Genomic DNA, 24,436 nt, shown 5'->3' on the forward strand with positions numbered 1-24,436 from the left:
AAATAGTTTCCATTTCTCTTTTTGGTCCTTGATGGACTTTTAAGTGGATTTCAGAGAGAGGAATTTTTGAAGTTTGAATGTTTCATACATTAAAAATCTATTTTGCACTGTGAATAATAACTCTTATTTTTTTTTGTTCTGTAATTTTAGTTATACCACAAATTGGATTTCTTACAAACGTAAGACCTATGTGAAATTTATGTATCATCTTAGGTGTTCTATCTTTAAAGTTAAAACTATGTTATGCAGGGAATTGCATCAATTTTTTAAATATTCAGTTAGCAGTGGGAGAAATCTGTAATAAAACGTATTTGGAAACATAGCACCATCTCATACAAGGTTGTTGATTTCTGGAAGTTATTTCTACTTTTATTTATACCTTATGATTTATTGAAAATATGTGGCCTTGGTTATACTATCCTCATGAATTTTCTCCCCCAAGGAATAGTTTAATATTTATGAATGTGCTATTGTTCTTTTTTTTTTTTTTAAGATTTTATTTATTTATTTGACAGAGAGAGACACAGCGAGAGAGGGAATACAAGCAGGGGGAATGGGAGAGGGAGAAGCAGGCTTCCCATGGAGCAGGGAGCCCGATGCGGGGCTCAATCCCAGGACCCTGGGATCATGACTTGAGCCAAAGGCAGACACTTAACGACTGAGCCACCCAGGCGCCCCTGGATGTGCTATTGTTCTATAGTCTTCACAAATCTCTAATATTACTAAAACCAATCAAGCAGCCTGAAGACATCAGGAACCACCCTTTCTATCAGGGAGATAAAAATGTCACTCAAATGAAGGAAAAGATTCTTGGGTGTATTAATTTTCTGCATTTCTCTATATTGAGAGTTTGTACTCATGTATACAAATGGATACAATAGCCACTTGATATTTGGGATTCTTCTTTATGACTCCCCAAATCCATGCACATGGAAATGTTTAAAACCTTACACCAAAAATGAGAAACCCCAACTTCCAGGAAGATTTTCAATTATTTGGACATTTTTTATGCATCAGTACTTCCCAACCAGGTTTTAATGCTGATCCTCTGAAAGTAAGGGCATTCATGGTGATAACTAAAGAATAATAAAAGGCAAATGAGCGGCAAATGCTGGACAGACTGGGTGAGTGAGATAGGTTCACACACCAGCTCAGACTTCTGCACAGCACCCCGAGTTTCTGTTTAGATTCTGGGCCTCCGTTGATTACTTGAATGACCAAATGGATCTTTGAGGTTGTTGGTCAAACCTGCTAATCTTAAATTACCAAATACACAGTAGTCCAGTTTGGGTTCTGTGGCTGATAATATATAAGGACTCATGTTTTTGTTAGGTGTTTTTTTTTTTTAATCTCTCAAGGATAAGTAGGATAATTCATATTTTACCAACCCAAGTCTTCATTTACAAAGCTGGTGGTAAAGTTCTCTACTGTCAAATTTTAACACTGGGTTCAGAATTCCCGTTGCAAATTTACACTTGGTTTTCCAATTAAAATGGGCTTTTGTGAGTCCCCTGCTGATAGCCATTGGCTTGATAAAAAGTAACTTAATTTACAGCAAGGGTGTTTAGGGAGCCCAGTGCAAGGCTGACTCTTCTGCTGTTGCCTTGAGCCCAGCTGTGCTGAAATATTAAACCTTAGTAAATTAGGTAAAATTGCAGCTTCCTGGCTGATACAATAATGCCCTTTTCTTTTTCTGCAAACCATCGCCAGTATGAGTTGTCTGCACAATTCTGCTCTAAGAGAAATAAAATTCAGACTATCTCCCAAATCCAGACAACTTTTCATTTTCAAGATAATTGTGCCACATCCTATTTGTCTAACAGAATGCTTAACTTTCAAACATGTAGAACTGGGTTGCTTTATTTTAGCACCACCTGAATATAGTATTACTTTCTTATGCCCTACTCAGATAAGCAGCCGTATTCCTAAAAATGTTGGCCTTATGTAAAAGGAGCAACTTTCTCTTTATTGATTAGTACATATTTTAACAGCAGGAGTGAGCTATGGAAGGAAATCATATTTCCAGTCACACCTATTTTCAGTTTTTTTCCTCCTTTCTCTCTCTCTTTTTTTAAAAGATTTTATTTATTTATTTGAGAGAGAGAATGAGAGAGAGAGAGCATGAGAGGGGGGAGGGTCAGAGGGAGAAGCAGACTCCCTGCTGAGCAGGGAGCCCAATGCGGGACTTGATCCCGGGACTCCAGGATCATGACCTGAGTGGAAGGCAGTCGCTTAACCAACTGAGCCACCCAGGCGCCCCTCTCCTTTTTCTCTTTAAGAAAAGTATTAGTTCCTCGGTGTTTTATTCATCGATCAAACATTAATTGATCGACTACTATGCAAAGTTCTGGTTTGTTTTCAACTAGTTTTAATTAGGGTAAATGCAGGGTTAGCAGAAAGGAAGTAGGCAGCCCATATTTCTCTTCTTAATATGTTATTTTTTCAGTGACAAAATCCCTGGCAACAGCTTTATTGTTGTTTGGCCAACTTGCTCCCCCAAAGGCTCTGGCGTGGGTCTTTCAGGTTAAGACCTTATGCCTCTAGGAGACTCCAACTGAAATACAAATATTTTTGTCACTTGGGAAACCTAACCCATCAAAGCCTTTTCAAAGTTTAAGCCTTTCCAAAGTACCTTATCAAGGTATTTGTGAGATGGTAGACTCCAGGTGTTGCTTTTGGAAAAATCTGAAATCTGTACAAAAGTAGAGTGAATGGTCAAATGAGCCCCATATAACAGTTATGGGGTTTATGGTTTACTGAGGTTCCTCAAGGGTTGAGTCAGGAGCAAAACTGACGTTGCACGGCAGGAGACGTGCACGGAGGTACGAGGGCAGAATAGCTTGGGGCTGAAAGAGGAGAGCCAGACCGTTATCACACTGTCATAGGATCATTTTCCGGTATCTAACCAATATGATCTAGACCAACATGATTAAGACCAGGGAGCCGCTAAGTTTTTCTGGAAAGGGATAGACAAATACTTTGGGCTTTGTGGGCCATATGATCTTTGTCACCACCACCCAACCCTGCCCTCGTAACGCAAAAGCAGCCCCAGGTGACACAGCTACATACAGTCATTGATAATACAAAGGAACGGGCATGTAGGTGTTCCAGACACTATTTACAAAACCAGGCTGGGGCCGAATTCGGCCTTCACGCGGTATGCCACCCCCTAAAGATTCCCTGGCTCCTGGAAATCCATTCTCTGTGCCTCTGCATCTGCGCTCAAGTAACGGACGGTTACTCCTTCTCTTGGGGACCAGGATCTATCCAACAAAACCGAGTCCCTAGCAGCCTTTGCGTGGAGCGATCCAGCCGAGCGACTACACAGTTTTAAAAAAGTTTTGAAGTGGGCCCTTTCTTCTCTCCTCTTCCACCCGTCTGAGTCCTTGCTCTCCACGGCAGGGACGCGGAAGGAGTTGTGGTGTGCGTGGGTGAGCTGCGTGGGCTCGGGGAAGAGCCCGCGGGCACTCCGGGGAAGGCGAGGGCGCACAAAAGTTGGAGCCCAATCAGCACCGAGTCCAGCTCGCGAGTCCCAACCTTCAGGTGACCCCGCGCGGCGGCGGCGGCGGCGGCAGCGGCGGCGGCAGCGGCGGCGGCGACCAGAGCCCGCAGCAGCTCGGAGCGCCTCCGGGAGGAGAAGAGGCGAGCTCGGCGAATCGTCACGGCCGACCCGAGCGCCGAGCTCAGCGGTCCGGGGCCGGGCGCGAGAAGGCGAGAGCCGGCCCACGCCTTCTCCCTTTGGCCGCCGCACACCGTGCAAGGCTGGCCCGGGGCGCCCGGGAGTGCGGGCCCGCGCGGCGCACCGTCGTCGCCCCTCCCCGCCGCCTTTGAACACTGGAGGTGTGCGTGGCTGCGGCGGCGGCGGGAGCGGCGAGTCGGGCCGCCGGGCTGCGCTTCGCCGGGGCGGCGGCGGCCGTGCGTGGGGCTCAGGATGCGGCCGGGGGGCGCGCTGCTCGCTCTGCTCGCCAGCCTGCTGCTGCTGCTGCTGCTGCGCCTGCTCTGGTGCTCCACCGACGCGCCCGCCCGCTCCAGGTAACCCACCCGCCGCGCCCGGGCCGCCCCCCGCCTTCCGCGCGCGCCCCGGGCGCCCCCGCCGCCCGGCCGCCCCACTCCGGGCGCCGACTTTGGGGCCGCGGCGAAGGGAAGCCGACGGGCGGCGGTCGCGCGAGGCGGGCCGGGAAGGGGGCGTCCAGGAGGCAGGACTGGCCGGGGCGGGGGTGACCGAGGGGCGACGCTGGGACCGGGTGGGCAGCGGCTGCGGCGGAGAGGGGTTGTGAGGGCTCCGGCGGGCGTGGCTGCGGAGCGGGACCCGCCGTCGGGCCCCCGGCGGTCTCCCGGGCTCGCCGTTCTGGCCCGTGCTTTCCCTTCCTTCCCGCCCTAAGCGGCTTCAGACTCCGGGGTTTGGGAGCTGCCGGGGGCGCCGGGGCGCGCGCGGACGCCCCGGCCAGGTGCGAGCGCGCTGCGACTGCCGAGCCTGCCAGCCGGGTCTAACAACTTAGTTTTCTTCCTGGCGGCGCAGGCTCCTGGTGGAGGAGAGCAGGGACGCAGCGCGCGGCACTCCCGCCGCGCTGAGGACGCTCCGGAGCCCCGCGACCCAGCTACCGCGCCCCACGAACAGGTACCTGCGGCGCCGGGCGGCCGGCGGGAGGGGGCTCGGCGGCTGCCGGGCGCGGATGGGGCGCGGCTGCGGCGCGGGTGGCGCCGCAGGGCTCGCTTGAGCTGTCTGGCTGGGACCGCACGATGGAGTGCGCTTGGGTGTCTGAAGTGTGTGTGTGTGTAACACTGTGTGTGTGTGTAACTCCTCACACTGCCTCACCCTCCCTTGTAAAGCCCGTACCTCCACGGAGAGGTTCTTCGAGCCAAGGGAGATACTCAAACAGCTGCACTTTGCAAAAAAATGGGTGCTGAGGCCCCTTCTCGGTAACCGTGTGTTGAAAACCCTTGAGAGAGGCAGCTCAGCCTGTCTGCAGAGGGATTCGGTTGGTTTGCTTTTTGTCTTTATGCTTTACAGTGCACCCGTGTAAGATTCACGTTTGGCAGAATTCTGTGCACAACGTTGAGACTCTTTTTGTCCTTAGTGAATGGAGACTTAAAAACTGTTCTTTTTCACTCATAGGAGTATTTATCCATGTGCAATAATTACTTGGTTTTTATCTTTCTTGCGAATTATAAAAGTAATACGTGCTTGTTGCAGAAAGTTAGATAATGTATTAAAAAATATTCACTCAGAGCTCTACCACCCACAGGTCATATTAAGGCTTTGGTCTATATTCTTCCAGTAGTTTTTCCTACCTACATATATTTTAAGATTATACTTTGTAGTTTGTGGTCTACCTTTTTTTTTTTCTAAAAAATTAGACAAACACATGTCATTAACCCCTCTCCCAAACATTGTTTTTAATTGTTGGATAATTCATCATATGAATGTGCCATCTATTTAACTGTAGCCCTAGACATTTAGACTGTTTCCTGTTTGGTTTTTGTTTTATTTGCTGTTAATAATTCTTTTTTTTTTTTTTAAGATTTTATTTATTTGACAGAGTGAGACACAGTGAGAGAAGGGAACACAAACAGGGGGAGTGGGAGAGGGAGAAGCAGGCTTCCCGCAGAGCAGGGAGCCCGACCCGGGGCTCGATCCCAGGACCCTGGGATCATGACCTGAGCTGAAGGCAGACACTTAACCAACTGAGCCCCCCAGGTGCCCCTGTTAATAATTCTATTAAGTGCATCCTTGTATGTAAATCCTTATCTTCCTATTAAATGAATTCTCCAGGATGGAGTGATAGAAGTCGTATTATTAGGTTGAAGAGTATATACATTATAGGTTCCAAACACATAGGGCCAATTACATCCTGGAAGAGTTGATTGAATTTACATTTTCACCAGAAGAATGTACCGTTTCATGCCTCAGCAATGCTATTATTACTGCAATTTTGTGTACTGTCTCTTTTCCTCTGCTCATCTCTTGCGAATCCTTTTTTCTATGCTTCCTTCTGTATCCTCTTGGCTCTTGGACCTTCTTAATCTACCGATTGCACGATCCCAGGCTTCTGTATGGCATAGTCCTAAGAAAGGTCTGGGGGAGCCTGGAAGAAATCTTGAAGTGTAGGAATAATCTCCCACAGTCCTCCTATTAGGATTTTACAACCTGTTAGAGGCACTAAGAAATCCTAGAGTAACAAAGCTTTTGAGAAAAATAGTGGCCTCTAGTTTTATGTGATGCAGGTTTGTATACTATAGATAGCATAGCTTTCCAGTGACCTGGGGAGCATTCCATTTTTTTCCTGGCCTTGGTACTGTTTGTTATTCATTTTGGCATTGCCACTTGGGGAAATTTTGAAAGAATGCACTAATTGAATTACCTGGTCCTAGGCCTTTTTGAGGTAATTCTTTGATGAATTTTTCAGTTTCTTTTGGCATACTTCTTTTCTACTTTGCATACTTCTTGAGCTAATATAGGTAATTCATGTGTTTTTCTGAATCTGATTTAAATATTTTTTTTATACCATTCTGGTATGTTTTTTAAAACCTGTCTGATTTATTTTATATCCCCTTTATCATTTATGATTTTAATTATTTATGTAACAGGGTACAAATTTTAATCTATACTACTTGATTATGGGGAGAGATTATAATTTCTTTTAAAGATTTATTTATTTGAGAGAGAGAGAGAGGCATGAGCGGGAGGGGCAGAGGGAGAGGGAGAAAGATTCTCAAGCAGAACTCCCCACTGAGCTCAGAGCTCTAAGTGGGGCTCGATCCCATGACCCTGAGATCAGGACCTGAGCCAAAACCAGGAGTTGGACACTTAAGTGACTGTACCACCCCCCAGGCACCCCAAGAAATTATAATTTCTTAATTTTTCTGTAGCTGATCTGATCTTTCCTTCATGAGCCCCATACTGTAGGTAATAGGTAAAAGTAATAATAATGCTAATAGTAATAAAGATAGACAACACTTAGTGAATGTTTTTATGGGCCAGACATTGATCTAGGCACTTTACATTTACTAGTTCACTTAATCCTTAAAAACTACTAAGAGAAACTATGATTATCTTCATTTCATAGTTGAGGAAACTGAGGCACAGAGAGATGAAGTAAATTGTCCAGAGTCACAGGGTTGGCAAATTGTGGATCCCGGAGTCAGACCCAGGCCATGTGGATCCAGAATCCCACACTCTTAATGTCCCTGCTGTGTAGCCTTTCTTAGGTGCTGGGCAAGATGGGGTGTGTGTGTGTGTGTGTGTGTGTGTGTGCGTGTGTGAGGTTAAAGCTTAGTCAGATGGGACAATTTAAGCAACTCCTTCTGGTAATATTTATTCTTTCCGGGAGCAAATGCTCCATCTTTCATATTGTTTTCACCATTTCTTCTTACTTAAAGATGACACCCAGATACAAGGGGGAGGTGAGCTTAGATGATGTGTTGGTAGAGTTAAGAGTTGGGGTTCATGATCATGGTATCCTTTGACTCCTCTAATCTCCAGAGGGATGTTGTCCATTTTCCACCTGATGGCTGGGTACTACCCTGCTGATAGCCAGTTAGGAAATTGCAGTTTGTTGCTCATTCTTTTTCCTCGGGTATTCTACCTTATTGGTGCCCCCACTCTATCTTCCTCACTGAGCTCCCACCTGGTGCTACCTGTCTGGGATCTGGTGAAGATTTTCTTTTAGTCATCTCCTGTGTTGTCACTGCAACATTTGCTCTGATGCTGTCTCGCCCAGCTCTGGCTAGCTAGCTCCACAGCCAGTCTCCCAGCTATTTCTGGGACCCATCTAAACATATGAGAACTGAGGCTGGTTCAGGAAATTAAATATAGGGCCTCCCTCTACTTGCCCATGAAGTACATGTGACCCTGCTCTAAGGTAATTTCAGGATGGGAGACTGTCCAAGAGGTGATCTCTTTTCAGAGTCCTAGCTGAGGGAGGAGGCCAACGTCCCTCTACTCTTGTGGTTACCCTTACCTTCCTGTCCCCAAGCCAGAGTTCTCCTCTTCCTTTCTCTGTCTTCTTTCCACCTCTGCTCCCAGCTGGGAATGGGCAGGCTACCCCTGTCCCTCATATTTTCTTCTGTCCTGACTCAAACCTCCAGGCCTAATTCAAACCTAAGCTTTAATGGTAATTCGTGGGGACCAGGAGTGAAAAGATTGAGAAAGCTCCAGGAGCTGTGTCTCCCAAGTAAGGTGGTTAATGTGCTAAAAAGGGAGAATGAGAAGAATTTGGAAATCTCTTCTTGGGGCCGTAGCATATCTTGTTTTGCTTGGCTAAAGCTGAGTATCACCTTATCCTTTCTCTTTGCATTTTTTCAGTAACAAGTCTTTCTCTCTCCAGGATCCCCCAAAGGATGCTTTAAAATGACAGCAGGAAAATTCATGTCAAGGTCAGAAAGACAAAAGAGAAAAATTCAATAATTTTCAAAATATAACCCCATTACAATGGATGCTTTCTCTTTCTAATAAGCTTTGTCAAAGTCTGTCATGGGTTTGTTTTTCATAAACCAGCTCTTGGAGATATTTCTCAATTCTGATATGTTTTCCACATTATTTCCTTTGTGTTACCTTTATCTTTTAAAAATCATTCCTTTTCTCCAACTTAATTCCTTGAAGTGAATGCTTTATTTTTCTGTTTTTCTTTGTAAGAGAATGTTTACTACTATGAATTTTCCTTTGAATGCAGCTTTGAATCTATTCCTTAAGTTTGGATACATAGTGTTCTGATTTTTAAAAATATATTCTAAACTGTTTATAATTACATTAATTTTTAAAAGATTTTTTTTTTAAGTACACCCAATGTGGGACTCAAACTCACAACCCTGAGATCAAGAGTTGCATGCTCCACTGACTGAGCCAGCCAGGTGCCCTTATAATTACATTAAAATTTTAAATAATTTTTATCTCCATAGTGATTTAGGAGAGTACTTTTAAATTTCCAGGTGGTTGGAATTAAAAAAAAAAACTAATTGAATATTCTTTCTATTAATTTCATTTTTGATTATAAAAGAAATCAGTAAAATCTGCTATAATGTCATAAGTTAGTTCTCAAATATTCAATCATTAGAAATGAGAGATTGGGCTATCAGTGATGTTAATCATGTGGCCGGAGCAAGTCTGTGTAACTAACTGGCTTGGAATTCCAGGGTCCTTCCATGGAAGCGTCCAGGTCCTGGTTGTGGCTTGGCACCTATTAGTGGCAGCGTCCATTCTGGCTTTAACATCTATGGTGATGATTCAGGATCTGTGGCCGGCTGGGATTTCCCAGCTAGCAGCAGCTGTGCTTTGAATGTCCTCGTAGTGGTTGCCCATTTCATTGCTCCATCTGGGATGACTGGACTGAGTTTTCCAGAGATGTGGGGACCGTACTTCCTCTTCTCTTCTTCCCTAGAGAGGTTTACCTGCTGTTTTCCGGTGTGGGCTGTCTTTCTGCTCCCTGTGACCCTTTCTCCCTGCAGTACAACTTTGACTTTTCTCTGTTTGAGACCTGGGCTTCCACGGAGGGCAGACATCAAGAGTCAGTTGTGTTACATCCCAACTCATTATAGTAGTGAGTGCTACTGCGGAGACTTTACCGTGTGTTTTTTAGATGAACACAAAGAGAAAGAAAACTGCCTGTCATTTCAGTGTCGAAAAGATGGGTACTATTCGTATTTTCAATAACTTTGTGTGCACATATCTGGCAATTTTGCTATGCATATTTTGGTATGGGTTAGTAAAACTTTTTTAACAACATCTGAACTTTTCTTCATGTCATTAGTCTTCTTTCTGCAACATAATTTTTAAAGATTTTATTTATTTATTTGCCAGAGAGAGAGAGAGAGAGGGAGAGTACAAGCAGGGGGAGTGGCAGGCAGAGGGAGAAGCAGGCTCCTTGCTAAGTAAGGAGCTGGATGTGGGACTCGATCCCAGGACCCTGAGATCATGACCTGAGCCGAAGGCAGACACTTAACGATCTGAGCCACCCAGGTGCCCCAACATAATTTTTAGAACATGGTGTTTAAATGTGTGCACATACCATAATTTATTCTTGCCTTTTTTACACTTCTGTTATTTATTATTTTTTATTTTGGTTTATACTTTAATATGAACAACTTTATACCCTTGCACATATTCTTTTTTTTTTTTTTAAGATTTTTATTTATTTGTTTAACACAGAGAGAGAGAGCACAAGTAGGCAGAGCAGCAGAGAGAGGGAGAGGGAGAAGCAGGCTCTCCGCGGAGCAGGGAGCCTGATGCGGGGCTCGATCCCAGGACCCTGGGACCACGACCTGAGCCTAAGGCAGCCGCTTAATGACTGAGCCACCCGGGTGCCCCACCCTTGCACATATTCTTGATTATTCAGATAAATTCATAGAAGTGGAGGGGCTAGATCAAAGAATATAGGAAATTTTAAAATGTTGCTGTGACTTGTCCAACAACAATAGTTGTTTCATTTTATACTCCTGTTAGTATGAGAGTGATCATTGACTCAAACTCCTGACAGTTCTGTGTATTAGAATTTCTTTTCATTTTTTTAGTTTCATTCTCAAGAGATAATATTTTATTGATGTCTTAATTTGTATTTGTTTGTTCACTGGTGTGTTTAATTTTTAAGATATTTTTAAATTTTACTTTCTAAGTTGGCTCTTCATACTCTTATTTTTCTCTCAAGATACTCTGTTTTCTGGGGCATCTGGGTGGCTCAGTCGGTTAAGTGTCCGACTCTTGGTTTCTGCTCAGGTTGTCATCTCAGGGTCCTGAGATTGAGTCCTACTTCAGGCTCCAAATGCCCTGCTAGGAGCAGAGAGAATCTCTGCTTGAGATTCTCTCCCTGTGCCCCTCCCCCTGCTTGCCCATGTGCATGTGCTATTTCTCTCTCCCTCTAAAATAAATAAATAAAATCTTAAAAAAAAATACTCTATTTTCTTACAGATTTACAAGAGGTTTACAAATATCAAAAGTGTAAAACTTTTCTTTACCATGCATTTAAATAGATTTTCTAATTTAGTTAACGTTTATTTATGTCTGTGGTTATTTAATCTGTGCAAGTTTTCAACCTTTCTGTATTCTGTCATTTATATCTACTTTTCTTTCCCCATTCTGCTTCTGAATTGATAAACGTACAGTTCATTTATTGATGTATTTGCTATGCTGAGATAAGTGTACATTTTAAGTGCATTTTTAAACCTTTACCCCTTCTAGAACTTCTTTTAGCATGGGGCAAAAAGGGTGGACTTTTAACTTATTATTCTATCAGTTATTTTGCCTTTAAGAATTCTTTTTTTTTTTTAATTTGAATTAAGCTCTTGCTTACAAATCTAGAAATACTAGGGCATCTGGGTGGCTCAGTCAGTTAAGCATCTGCTTTTGGCTCAGGTCATGGTCCCAGGGTCCTGGGATTGAGCCCCTGTCTGGCTCCCTGCTCAGTTCAGCGGGGAGTAGGCTTCTCCCTCTTCCTCTGCCTGTCCCCCCGCCTCCTGCTCTCTCTCTCACGTTCACCCTCTGTCTCTCAAATAAATAAATAAAATCTTAAAAAAAACCCAACAAATCTCGAAATACTGTTTAGATTCTCTTTTCTGTTGTTCAGTGCTCAATGCCATTGTAAACATTCAATGCTCAATGCCATTGTAAATGAGCCCCTCCCCACTTCTTCAGGTCTTTGTTTCCATTGCTTTCTTGGTCAGCTGGCATAAATCTTGGAACATTTTAGCCTTGGAACGTGGATGAAGGTGTTTCTGAAACTTCACATATTTAAGGGTGCAATTCTTATTTTTCACGTTTGAGTGCTGAATTACTGCCTCATGACTCCACTTTTTTTTGGTCTTAAAATTTTTGTAAGATTTCTGTTCTTCTATTTTCTGCCTTTTAGGGCCCTGAAAAACAAATAAGAGTAATCTTAACTTTTATTTTTTCAAAAATAACCTGTTTGGTTTTTTGTGTTATTGATCCTGAGAGGAATGTTCTCTCTTTTCTTTCTTGCTGTTGAATTTACAGCAGTATGTCTTTTCAGTGACCTCTTTTGGTTAACTTTGTCCGTAAGCCTTTTAAATCCACTGGCCCAGTTACTCTATTTTGTTTCTATTTATTCTACTTGGTATCCTATCATGGATTATGTGATGTGTTCTGCACATTCTGGTTCTATTCTGTGAAGTGATTCTTCATTTTCTGTCTTCCAGTGCTGAACCTCTTCCCCACCATTGCCTTTCCATGAAAACAATTTTATTTCTTTTTCTGACTTCAGTTTTCTCTTTGTCTTTTCCCTCTGCCCTCTGGATAGCCTCTCAGATCTGTCCTCTACATTTCTGAATGGTTTTTCTGTAGTGTCAGTTCTCTGTTTTGCCCTGTCTAAAATAGTACATCTATTCCATTTTTATTCCTTACAATTTTTTTCTTGTCTCAGCCTGTACCTTATCACGTCAGTTTACATCTTAGGAAGCATTTAATTTTAACACCTCACCCTTCATTTCTTACTTCAGGTTTTCTTGTATTTTATTGAGAACGCAAACCAAATGCTTTCAAAAGATTTCTCCTGTTTCTGGGCACCTGGGTGGCTCAGTTGATTAAGTGACTGCCTTTGGCTCAAGTCATGATCCTGGAGTCCTAGGATGGAGTCCCGTAGCAGGCTCCCTGCTGACCCTGCCCCCTCTGACCCTCCCCCCTCTCATGCTCTCTCTCTCTCTCTGACCCTCCCCCCTCTCATGCTCTCTCTCTCTCAAATAAATAAATAAAATCTTTAAAAAAAAGATTTCTTTTGTTTCTTATAATAAATATTGTTCAAAAGTATAATTTTTCCTTACACCTTGAGAACAGTGTTCTCCCAAGTTAGAGAATCTTTTTTTTTTAATTTTTATTTAAATTCCAGTTAGGTAACATACAGTGTAATATTAGCTTAAGGTGTACAATTTAGTGATTCAGCACTTCCATACATCACCTGATGACCAATGATGTTGAGCATCTTTTCATGTGCCTGCTGGCCATCTGTATGTCTTCTTTGAAAAAATGTCTATTCATGGCTTCTGTCCATTTTTTATTGGTTTTGGGGGTATTGAGTTGTTTTTAAAGATTTTATTTATTTATTTGACAGAGAGAGAGAGCAAGCACACAAGCAGGGGAGGGTGGCAGGCAGAGAGAAAGGGAGAAGCAGGCTTCCCGCTGAGCAGAGAGCCTGTGTGGGGCTTGATCCCGGGATGCTGGGATCATGACCTGAGCCCAAGGCAGTTGCTTAGCCGACTGAGCCACCCAGGGGCCCAGAGTGTTTAGTTTTATAAGTTCTTTATATATTTTGGATATTAACCCTTGATCAGTTATGTCATTTGCAAATATTTCTCTCATTCCATGGGTTGCCTTTTAGTTTTGGTGATTATTTCCTTCATTGTGTAGAAGCTTTTTATTTTGATGTAGTTCTAATAGTTTATTTTTGATTTTGCTTCCCTTGCCTCGGGAGATGTATCAAGTAAGAATTTGCTACAGCCAATATTAGAGAGGTTACTGCCTGTGTTCTCCTTTAGGATTTTAATGGTTTCATGTCTCACATTTATGTCTTTATTTTGAGTTTATTTTTGTGTATGGTGTAAGAAAGTAGTCCAGTTTCATTCTTTTGCATGTTGCTGTCCAGTTTTCTCAACACCATTTGTTGAAGAGACTGTCTTTTTCCCATTGAGTATTCTTTTCTGCTTTGTCAAAGATTAATTGACTGTCATTTCTGGGCTTTCTATTCTGTTGATCTGTGTGTCTATTTTTTATGCCAATACATACTGTTCTGATCACTACAGCTTTGTAATATAACTTGATGTCTGGAATTGTGATGTCTCCAATGTCGCTTTTCTTTTTCAAGGTTGCTTTGGCTATTCAGGGTTTTTGTACATACAAATTTTGTTCTAGCTCTGTGAAAAATGCTGTTAGCATTTTGATAGGGAGTGCATTAAATGTGTAGATTGCTTTGGGTAGTATAGTATTTTAACAATATTTGTTCTGATCCATTAGCATGGAATGTCTTTCCATTTCTTTGCATTCTCTTTAGTTTCTTTCATCAGTGTTTTATGGTTTTCAGAGTACAGGTCTTTTACCTCTTTGGTTAGGTTTATTGCTAGGTATCTTGTGGTTTTTGGTGCAGTTGTAAATGGGATCAATTCCTTAATTTATCTTTCCGCTGCTTCATAATTGGTGTACAGAAGTGAAATAGATTTCTGTACATTGATCTTGTATCCTGCAACTTTACTGAATTTATGTATCCGTTCCAGCAAATTTTTGGTGGAGTCTTTCAGGTTTTCTACACAGTATGTTACCTGCAAATAGTAAAAATTTTACTTCTTCCTTGCCAATTTGGATGCCTTTTATTCCTTTTTTTTTGTTGTCTGATTGTGTGGCTAGGACTTGAATAATGGGTGAGAGTGGACATTCCTGTCTTGTTTCTGACCATAGAGGAAAAGCTCTCAGTTTTTTCCCATTGAGGATGATATTAGCTGTGGGTTTTTCTTATATTGATTATATTGAGGTATGTTCCGTCTAAACTGACTTGGTTGAGGTTTCTTATCATGAGTGAATGTTGCACTTTGTCAGATGCTTTTTCTGCATTTATTGAGAGGATCCTGTGGTTCTTATCCTTTCTTTTTTTAATGTGGTGTATCATGTTGATTAATTTGTGACTATTGAATCATACTTGCAACCCAGGAATAAATCCCTCTTGACTGTGGTGAGTAATTCTTCTTTTTTTTTTTTTTTAAGATTTTATTTGTTTATTTGACAAAGAGAGACACAGTGAGCGAGTGAACACAAGCAGGGGGAGTGGGAGAAAGAGAAGCAGGCCTCCCGCCGAGCAGGGAGCCCAATGAGGGGCTCAATCCCAGGACCCTGGGACCACGACCCAAGCTGAAGGTAGATGCTCAGTGATTGAGCCACCCAGATGCCCCTGAATGATTCTTTTAATGTTTTACTGGATTCGGTTTGCTAGTATTTTATTGAGAATTTTTACATCCATTTTTATCAGGGATATTGGCTTGTAGTTTTCTTTTTTTAGTGGAGTCTTTGTTTGGTTTTGGTATCAGGGTAATGCTGACCTCATAGAATGAATTTGGAAGTTTTCCTCCCTTTTCCATTTTTTGGAATAGCTTGAGAAGAATAAGTATTAACTCTTCTTTAAATATTTGGTAGAATTTTCCTGTGAAGACATCAGACCCTGGACTTTTGTTTCTTGGGAGATTTTTTTTATTACTGATTCAGTTTCTTTGCTGGTTATCAGTCTGTTCTATTTCTTCTTATTTCAGTTTTGGTAGTTTGTATGTTTCTGGGAATTTATCCATTTCTTCCAGTTTGTCCAATTTGTTGGCATATAGTTTTTCACAATCTCTGATAATTGTTTGTATTTCTGTGCTGTTGGTATTATTTCTCCTCTCTCATTTGTGATTTTATTTATTTGGGCTCTTTTTTCTTTTCTTTTCTTTCTTTCTTTCTTTCTTTCTTTCTTTTTTTTTTTTTTTTTTTTGAGAGAGAGAATGTGAGTGGGAGAGGGGCAGAGAGCAAGGGAGAGAAGAGAGGGAGAGAGAGAATCTTAAGCAGGCTTCCTGCCCAGTGTGGAGCCTGATGTGGGGCTCAATCACTGCCCTGTGATCATGACTTGAGCTGAAACTAAGAGTCAGATGCTTAACCAACTGAGCCACCCAGTTGCTGTGATCTCTTTTCTTTTTGATAAGTCTAGTTAGGGATTTATCAATTTTATTAATTTTTTCAAAGAACCAGCTCCTGATTTCATTGATCTGTTCTATTGTTTTTTTAGTTTCTATATCATTTATTTCTGCTCTGATCTTTATTATTTCCTTCTTCTGGCTTTAGGCTTTGCTTGCTTTTTTTGTTTTGTTTTTTGTTTTTTTAGTTCCTTTAGGTGTAAAGTTAGGTTGTTTGAGATTTTTCTTGCTTCTTGAGGTAGGCCTGTATTGCTATATATTCTTTCTTAGGACCACTTTTGCTGCATCCCAAAGGTTTTGAACTGTTTTATTTTTTCTTTTGTTGTCATGTATTTAAAAATTTTTTTTTATTATTCTTTTAAGAGAGAGAGTGCATTCGAGGCAGCAGGGCTGGGGGAAGGAGAGGGAGAGAGAGAAACTCTTATGCAGGCTCCATACCCAGAGTGAGCCCAACATGGGGCTCAATCTCATGACCTGAGCTCATGACCTGAGCTGAAATCAAGAGTCAGATGCTTAACCTACTGAGCCACCCAGGCGCCCCTCCATGTATTTTTTAATTTCTTCTTTGATTTCTTGCTTGACCCATTCATTCTTTAGTGGCGTGTTATTTAACCTCCATGTATTTGTGGTCTTTCCAAATTTTTTCTTCTGGTTGACTTCAGGTTTCATAGCTTTGTGATCAGAAAAGATGCATGGTATGATCTCAGTCTTTTTGTATTTGTTGAGGCTTGATCGTGACCTAATATGTGATCTGTTCTGGAAAATGTCCCATGTGCACTTGAAAAGAATGTGTAGTCTGCTGTTTTAGGATGGAATGTTCTGAATATATCTGTTAAGTCCATCTGGTCCAGTGTATCATTCAAAGCCAGTGTTTCCTTGTTGATTTTCTGTTTATTTATTTATATTTTTTTTATTATGTTCAGTGGGCCACTGTATAGTACATCATTTTCTGTTTAGATGGTGTATCTGTTGATGTAAGTGGGATGTTAAAGTCCCCTACCATTGTTGTATTATAATCAATTAGTTTCTTTATGTTTATTGTTATTTTATATATTCATGTGCTCCTATGTTGGGTACATAAATTATTACAACTGTTAGATCTTGTTGGATTGTTTCCTGTATTATAAGATAGTGTCCTTCTTTGTTTCTTGTTACAGTCTTTGTTTTAAAGTCCATTTTTGTCTGATATAAGTCTTGCTACCCTGGCTTTCTTTTCAAATCCATTTGCATGATAAATGTTTCTCCATCCCTTCACTTTCAATCTGCAGGTATCTTTAGGTCTAAAACGAATCTCTTGCAGGTAGCATGTAGATGGGTCTTGTTTTTTATGCATTCTGATACCCTGTGTCTTTTGATTGGAGTATTTTGTCAACTTACATTCAGAGTAATTATTGACAGATGTATTTCTTGCCATTTTATTTCTTGTTTTGTTGTTGTTTCTGGAGATTTTCCCTGATCCTTTCTTGTCTTTGTCACTTTTGGTCTTTCCATTCCACTCAGAGTCCTATTTAATATTTCTTATGGGGCTGATTTAGTTGTCATGAACTCCTTTAGTTTTTGTCTGGGAAACTCTTTATCTCTCCTATTCTGAATCATAGCCTTGCTGGATAGAGTATTCTTGGCTGCAGATTTTTCCCATTCAGCACTTTGATTATATCATGCTTGCCAAGTTTGTGCTGAGAAATCTCCAGCTAGCCTTATGGGTTTTCCCTTGTAAGTTAAGGACTTCTTTTGTCCTGCTGCTTTTTTTTTTTTTTTTTTTTTAAGATTTATTTATTTATTTGAGAGAGAGAGAGAGTATGCACAAGCAGGGGGAGGGTCAGATAGAGACAATATCCTGAAGCAGATTCCCTGCTGAGCAGGGAGCCTGACATAGGACTCAGTCCCAGGACCCTGAGATCATGACGTGAGCAGAAATCAAGAGTTGGCTGCTTAACTGACTGCACCACCCAGGTGCCCCTGTCTTGCTGCTTTTAAGATTTTTTCTTTATCACGATATTTTGCAAATTTAATTATAATATGTCTTGGCATTGGCTCACTTTTGAGTGTTCTCTGTGTCTCCTGGATCTGGATGTCTGTTTTCTTCCCCAGATTAGGGAAGTTTTCAGCTATTATTTCCTCAAGTAAATTTTCTGTCCCCTTTTCTCTCTCTTCATCTTCTTCTGGTCCTCCTATGATATGAATGTTATTATGCTTGATGGAGTCACTGAGTTCCCTAAGTCTTTTCTCATGTTCCATCATCTTTCTCTCTTTTATTCAGCTTCATTATTTTCCATCATTTTGTTTTCTAGGTCACAAATTCATCACTCTGCTTCTTCCATCTGCTATTCATTGCATCAGCTCTGTTTCCAGTCTCATTTATTGCATACTTCATTTCTGATTGATTCTTTTTTAACTCTTTTATATCTGTGGGAAGGGTCTTCCTGATGTTTTCTATTGTTTTCTCAAGCCCAGTGAGTATCCTTATGATTGCTGCTTTAAGTTCTCCATCAGGCGTGTTACTTCTATCTGTTTCACTTAGATCTCTGACTGTGGCCTTATCTTGTTCTTTCATTTGAGATGAATTCCTCTGTCTTGGCGTTTTGTCTAAGTCTCTGCCTTCTTCTCTGTGTTAGAAAAGCCAGTTATGTTTTCTGTTCCTGAAAGTAATGGCTTTATGAAGAAGGGGTCGTAAAGTACACAGGGCCTGACACTTCAGGGAGTGTCTCTGGTGTGTTCTCCGTGCTCTGCTGTTGTGTTCTGGCTGCTCTATCCTTCAGGCCAGTGGTCTGCAGAGGCTCTCCTGGCCGGCCGTGGGCAGTGTTGGGTCCTAGGCCTGAGTGTGGTGAGTTTTGATGAGGCGTGCTCTGGTCTGCTTGTGAAATGAGACCTGATGCTACTTCCACTAGAGCTGAGGCCCTGCAGACCTCTCTGGCTGGGAGACGTGGTGTGGGCAGGGGTTTCTGCTGCTTTCCTGGAGAAGGGGCCTGCCACACTGGGACTGAGGCAAGCTTGACTGAGAAGGGCAGTCCCGCCAAAGTGCGAGGGTGTGGGATTCGGATTAAGCAAGTTAGGCAGCCTGTGTTGGTGCTGTGCTGTTTCCTGCAGGTGGCTCTGTGTTTCTGCTGAGGGGCAGGGGAGGGAAATGGTGCCAGCTAGCTCCGTTGTTGCCTCCCAGGGACACTCTCTGAGACTAGTGTATAATCTTCCCACTGTGTTCTTTCAGATCACTGTTTCCATGCCATCTGCCCACCCCCCCCCCCCTCCGGCCTTGTTTGCCTGTCTTCTCCCCAGGAGCAGTGCAGTGTCCTCCAGGCTCTATCCCAGCCTAGCCCGCTGACCTTTTACAACCCCAGGCTTTAAGCCGCACTGGTTGCAGGAACTCATGAAATTCAGTCCTTCTCATTTTCTCCCCCACTTGCGGCTTTGGGGAAACATTCTCCTTGTGAGTTCCCCTTTGTGCGTCTCTCTCTCTCTCTTTCCCTTCTCCACAATGGCTCCCTCCCCTCTGCAGAACTCACTATCCGTTTCTCTCCTAAACCATGTCTCCACACTTCCTACCTTCTTCATGTGGCCTCTTCTCTCCCTTTAGTGGTGGACTTTGTTCTGTCAGACTTCAAGCCAATTTCTAGGGTATTCAGAATGACTTGATAGTTATCTGGTTGTGTTCATGGGACAAGGCGAGCCTAGGGTCTTTGTACTCTGCCCCCATCTTCCAGATGTTAGGAGTGAGTTGGACATTTAGATAGTAGGGCCAGGGTCCCCAACAAGAAAATATGGAGTCAGGACAGCTAAAATAAAACAGCACTGACATCCTGTTCTGGAGCATAGACAGGACCGCACTAGCATTCTGCTTTGCAGCCCTTGCAGAAATGACTTCTGTAAAACATCCTCAAATAAGACAATGAACCACAAAACATTTGTCAATATCACAGGCAGGGGCAGTTAAGACAAAAGCCCCCAGATGTTAGCAAAAAAAGACCATCAGCACAGAGATATTAACCTAATAGGTAGACAGACACATGACCAAAGCCCTGATTAGCACTCAGCACACCCTGATTGCTTAAGATAGTTCTGTGAAAGAGCTAATAAAATCTTCTAAACTCTCGGGCCCCCCTCCCTCTCCAGGAGCTTTGTACTCTTGCTCAGTCAACTTTGCCTTGCTGCTCACCACTCTTCGTCTGGTCTACCTTTTCATTCTTTGAAGCAGCATGACCAAGAACTGTTGGGCACTAAGGGGACAAAGATCCTGTAACACAGAGGGATCCAGTTAGAGAATCTTTTAACACGTTTTATGTGGGGTTTTGTTTTGTTTTGTTTTTAGCTTCTTTTAAATGTAGACACCTCTACAGGAGGAGGCCTCTCTCTAGCCTTGTGCACCTCAGACATTCCTTGTGGCTCCCAGCAGGGGCCAAAATGTTCCCCTTCTCAGAGCACACACCGGGTGGTACGGGGGAGGGGGGACACACTGAGCCATAGAGCCCATCAACAAATACTTGAATTTTTAAAATCCGAATTTAAAACAAAATTGTGGTGAATTACAGGTAACATAAAATTTACTAATTTACGTTTTTAAAGACCAGACCTCAAATCTGTCTCTTGCTCCCACATGTTGATCTCAGGAGTGCCAGACTGGACACGTATCGCTCGGTTGTCCTAATCGGCCTAGACTTCGGTTGCTGCCAGCAGTGGTGCATGACAAATGTCACCTGAAACCCCGGGGCTGGGGCCCTGGGGCTCTCCGCATAGCTGCCACCCCCTTTACATCCCAGGGCGGGAAGGCCGAAGCCCTGTCCCGTCCCCTTCCGTTCCTTCAGTCTTGTTTTATGATATAATGTAATATAATATAATACACTCTGCATAGACAGAGACTCAGGAGAGTGCAGAAAGGGAGCCATAAATGAGGACCTGGCACAGCAACTGCCTTGGGGTGCCGGTCCCTCCTGTGTGGGAATAGCCACCTGACCTTCTGGTTGGGGCAGGTTCTCTCTGCTCAGGTAAAGAAAGGCAGACAGGTATTATGCTGAGAGAAATAAGTCAATCAGAGAAAGATATGTATCATATGATCTCACTGATATGAGGAATTCTTAATCTCAGGAAACAAACTGGGGGTTGCTGGAGTGGTGGGGGGTGGGAGGGATGGGGTGGCTGGGTGATAGACATTGGGGAGGGTATGTGCTATGGTGAGTGCTGTGAATTGTGTAAGACTGTTGAATCACAGACCTGTACCTCTGAAACAAATAATACATTATATGTTAAAAAAAGAAGAAGAAGAAAAAGATAGTAGGAAGGGAAAAATGAAGGGGGGGAAATCGGAGGGGGAGATGAACCATGAGAGACTATGGACTCTGAGAAACAAACGGAGGGTTCTAGAGGGGAGGAGAGTGGGGGGATGTGTTAGCCTAGTTAGGGTATTAAAGAGGGCACATACTGCATGGAGCACTGGGTGTTATATGCAAACAATGAATCATGGAACACTACATCAGAAGCTAATGATGTACTATATGGTGATTAACATAACATAATAAAATAAAAAAAAAAAGAAAGGCAGACAGTGGGAGGACGGTCAAAGCCCCCCTAATTTTTTTCTCCCTGGACCTGCTGCTTCATCAGCTGCGGGTGATTTCTCCGCGGGGTTCCATATGCCCTCTTGGTAACAGCATTTCTTCCCTGCATCTGACACATTTCTGAAGCACTCATCTGTTGCCATCCTAATGTGTGGTTGTCATCTTGCGTTAGACCTGTGTACTTTTGTAAGAATATGGATAGTCTGGAAGGGAGAGAACCAGGCGCTGTTACACTGAAAGTTGTAATCATGTTTCATTTGACATTTTCTTGTTGTCTATATTCACACTGGGATCATAATTGTGAGCTTCGGAATTTCAAGACGAGTGTGAACTAGAGCTTGTAAAAGGGCCACATAGCTAAGCATAACTCTGCCACAGCTGTTTTTCACACTCTTTGACCCCTTTCCTCTCCACTCCACCCTCCAAATACATGAAGGCCATCAAACTGTATTTTTGAGAGCAATATATTTCATTTGGTATCTTTACTCCTTTGCTTTTTAGGAGTAAGAATACCATACGTGCCTTGATTTTCAACATTCAGTATGCTTTCAAGTTGCTTTGAGCACTGGTTTCTGAAATAATTTGAAAAGAGGCTTTAAATCTTGCATTCTGCCTCTTTTTTTCCGCTTCCCATCCTGTGTCTTCATTGGAGCCTTCCTTTTTTCAGGCTTGCAGGGAGTTCTCCGCATCCACTGTGATGGGGATCACCTGGGTCCTGGTTTTCCTGAGGTCTGGGTGAGCTGCAGGACACCCTTGTCCGGGCCGGGGGTGGGGGGAGGGTGGAGCGGGCCCAGACCGGGGCTGCAGGCGCTGCTGGGGTTCCGTGGGCTCACGGACACGTAGGCGGGCAAGCCAGGCCGGGCCTGAGGGACACGCAGAAATGTCCTGCCCATTCCCCGGCTTTGTGGAGTAGGTGGATGAGGAGATCCGGCGTTCGGGAAGAAATGGTGTCTCACTGTCCACCTGTCGCCTTAGAGGTGGTCGGGGGTGGACTTTTATGTTCTATTAGAGGCTCCTATGACTCCACGACTTCCTTTGCAGGCCTCTCTCCCCAAGGAGGCTGGGCGCTCCTTCTCATGGCTGGAAAAGTGACGTGCCGCAGACAGGACTGTTCTCGCGTGGGTGTCACAGCGGAGGTGGTTCCGTTGCGACACCAGGCAGGGCTGCCTGAGCACTGCCTGGCCTTGTGTACTAATTCGGTGTGCCCTTAATAGACAGTTTTCTTGAGCTGACAGGCATCGGGGTGAAAGTGAAACAGAAGTCCTCTGACTGCCTGGTCGTAGGAATGAAGCTTTTTTTCAGGAGTTACAGAGAAGCCCAAACATTTTGAGAGATGAGGCGCTAACAGAGGAATAGAGGGAGGAGAGGCCTGCACACAGCAGAAAGGACATAAAGAGAAGAAAAGGAAATAAATATATCTCCTCCTTGGCCAGGTGCACGGATTCTTTTTAGAGTCACTAATATTAGCTGCTCTGTAGTTTCAGGGTGCAAAGGTTCTGCAGCCTCTCTTTGGGGGGCAGAAAAAGAACCCCTTGAAAGAGCTAATGAATGCCATGAGTAAACTTGAGAAAAGTGTTCTTGCGTCCCAGTGATGTCCGGATTTACAGCTGCTTTTACCATTAAGAAGGCGATTATTGCTCTGTTAGATTTAGCTGTACACACTTCGGAAGTTAGCTAGTCCAGGTCTGACACTAGTTGTAGGCTATGAAGGCCCTGCATGAGTTGTGTCTTTCCACAGTGTCAGCTTTATTCAGCCATAAAGTAAGGCTAACATAATCGTAAAACAGGTTCAGGATTCCATTTCACTATGCATGTAACTTGGCTTCATCCACGTCACACAAAGCAAAGCACAGTTCTACGGCACACAACAAAGAAGGTACAACAAGGGGTAAGAATTTCACAAACCAGACACGGAGTCAGTCCATGAGCGTGCAGTTGGATAGGACTTGGTGTGGTCCGGGTCAGCTCTCGGAGCTTCCTGCTTATTGTGTTCAAGCAGTGGACGATCTCTGTTATGTTCAGAGATCAATGGATTGAGCTCTCGGTGGCAGTTGCCTTTTCAATGTGGTCAGACTTGAAAGGGTCAGTGTCTGGAGAGCCTGACGGTGGGCTGCAAAAGTCCTCCCCTTTTAAAGGAGTTTAATCAATCTTGGGCCTTTGCAGGCCTCTTCTGGTTCTGCTGGTTATCAGTTCTGGGTGTTGTCAACCTGTGTTGGTTTCGTGATATCTGGTCTTAGCTGTAATGCCCTTGGCAGCTTACGTCACTGCTCAACAGGAGTGACTCCATCTTGCTCTCTGTAAGGACACTTAGATCTATCTTGTCTGTATTCTCAAAGGGAGTAGTGGAAAAGTTCTCCTTTCTTCCCTTCTAGGTTTTTTGGTTGGTCATATAATTAAGTCGATATACAACAGGTTAATAGGATAAAAGCAAAAGTTTGGTAGCATGTATATGGCAGAGGCCCAGAAAGACTGAGTAACCCTCCAAAGTGGCCAGAGCCACTTTAAATACCAATACTTTCAAATACCGTCTTCAACTAAAGACAAAAGATGTTGGGGGTGAGGAGTCGGTTATGGGAGGGTACCAGGAGATGCACCTTAAACAAGGGTATGGTTGTGCAGATTTAAGTTGCTGCCTTCTTCATTGGTAAGAGTTTCTAGGGATTGAGTTATCCCTCTTTTCCTGCTACAGGGAGGGAGACACCCTTAAAAAGGGAGATTTCCCTTATAAATGTAAATGTCTTTTGCAAACAGGTAACTTGTATTCAGTTTTCAGAGCTTCCCCTGAGTCTGCCATTTCTTAAAAATAACCAGCTTAAAATAATCAATATGCGAAAGAAGCATATCTTGGAGTGGCAAAATTTGCTCCCATTCACAGATTTGAAAAACTTTGTGTCACAAAGTATGAAGAATGATTTGTGCATGCTAAAGATAATCAGCCAGTAATTGTTGAGAACATTCATATCCGTGGGCATAATTATTTCTAAAGGCAATTTTATAGGGCATAACCTGTGCTTTTGAAATTATTGTAAAATCATTTCCATTATCTTGTTATTGTTATAAGTTATTGTAAAAGCACTAGGATTCTCGAACATATAATTTTTAAACTAGTATTCCAGAAAATTGGAGTTGTACGTTGCAAAGACAATTCATTTTGAAAATGGTTAAATTCTCTCATGGGAATGTCAGTTGGAACGAAGTGGTACCTTTACACACTGCCTTTGGAGGATATATTCAATGTGCCA

The 24,436-nt window shown here is 43.0% G+C and overlaps 1 protein-coding gene across 1 annotated transcript in view; it reads left to right on the plus strand.

The window, feature by feature from the left end:
* Nucleotides 1-3,931: 3,931 nt before the first annotated feature.
* The window catches only part of ST8SIA6 (ST8 alpha-N-acetyl-neuraminide alpha-2,8-sialyltransferase 6), a 136,297-nt gene continuing 115,792 nt past the window's right edge, over nt 3,932-24,436 (plus strand). The window contains exons 1-2 of the mRNA XM_035021542.1: nt 3,932-4,032; nt 4,520-4,618. Of these exons, the coding sequence (XP_034877433.1) occupies nt 3,932-4,032; nt 4,520-4,618 (200 nt within the window). The remainder of the gene's footprint in view (nt 4,033-4,519; nt 4,619-24,436) is intronic.

This window comes from Mirounga leonina, unplaced genomic scaffold (genome assembly GCF_011800145.1).
Source record: "Mirounga leonina isolate KUSES-001 unplaced genomic scaffold, KU_Mleo_1.0 Mir_175, whole genome shotgun sequence".
In the NCBI taxonomy this organism is placed as follows: Eukaryota; Metazoa; Chordata; class Mammalia; order Carnivora; family Phocidae; genus Mirounga; species Mirounga leonina.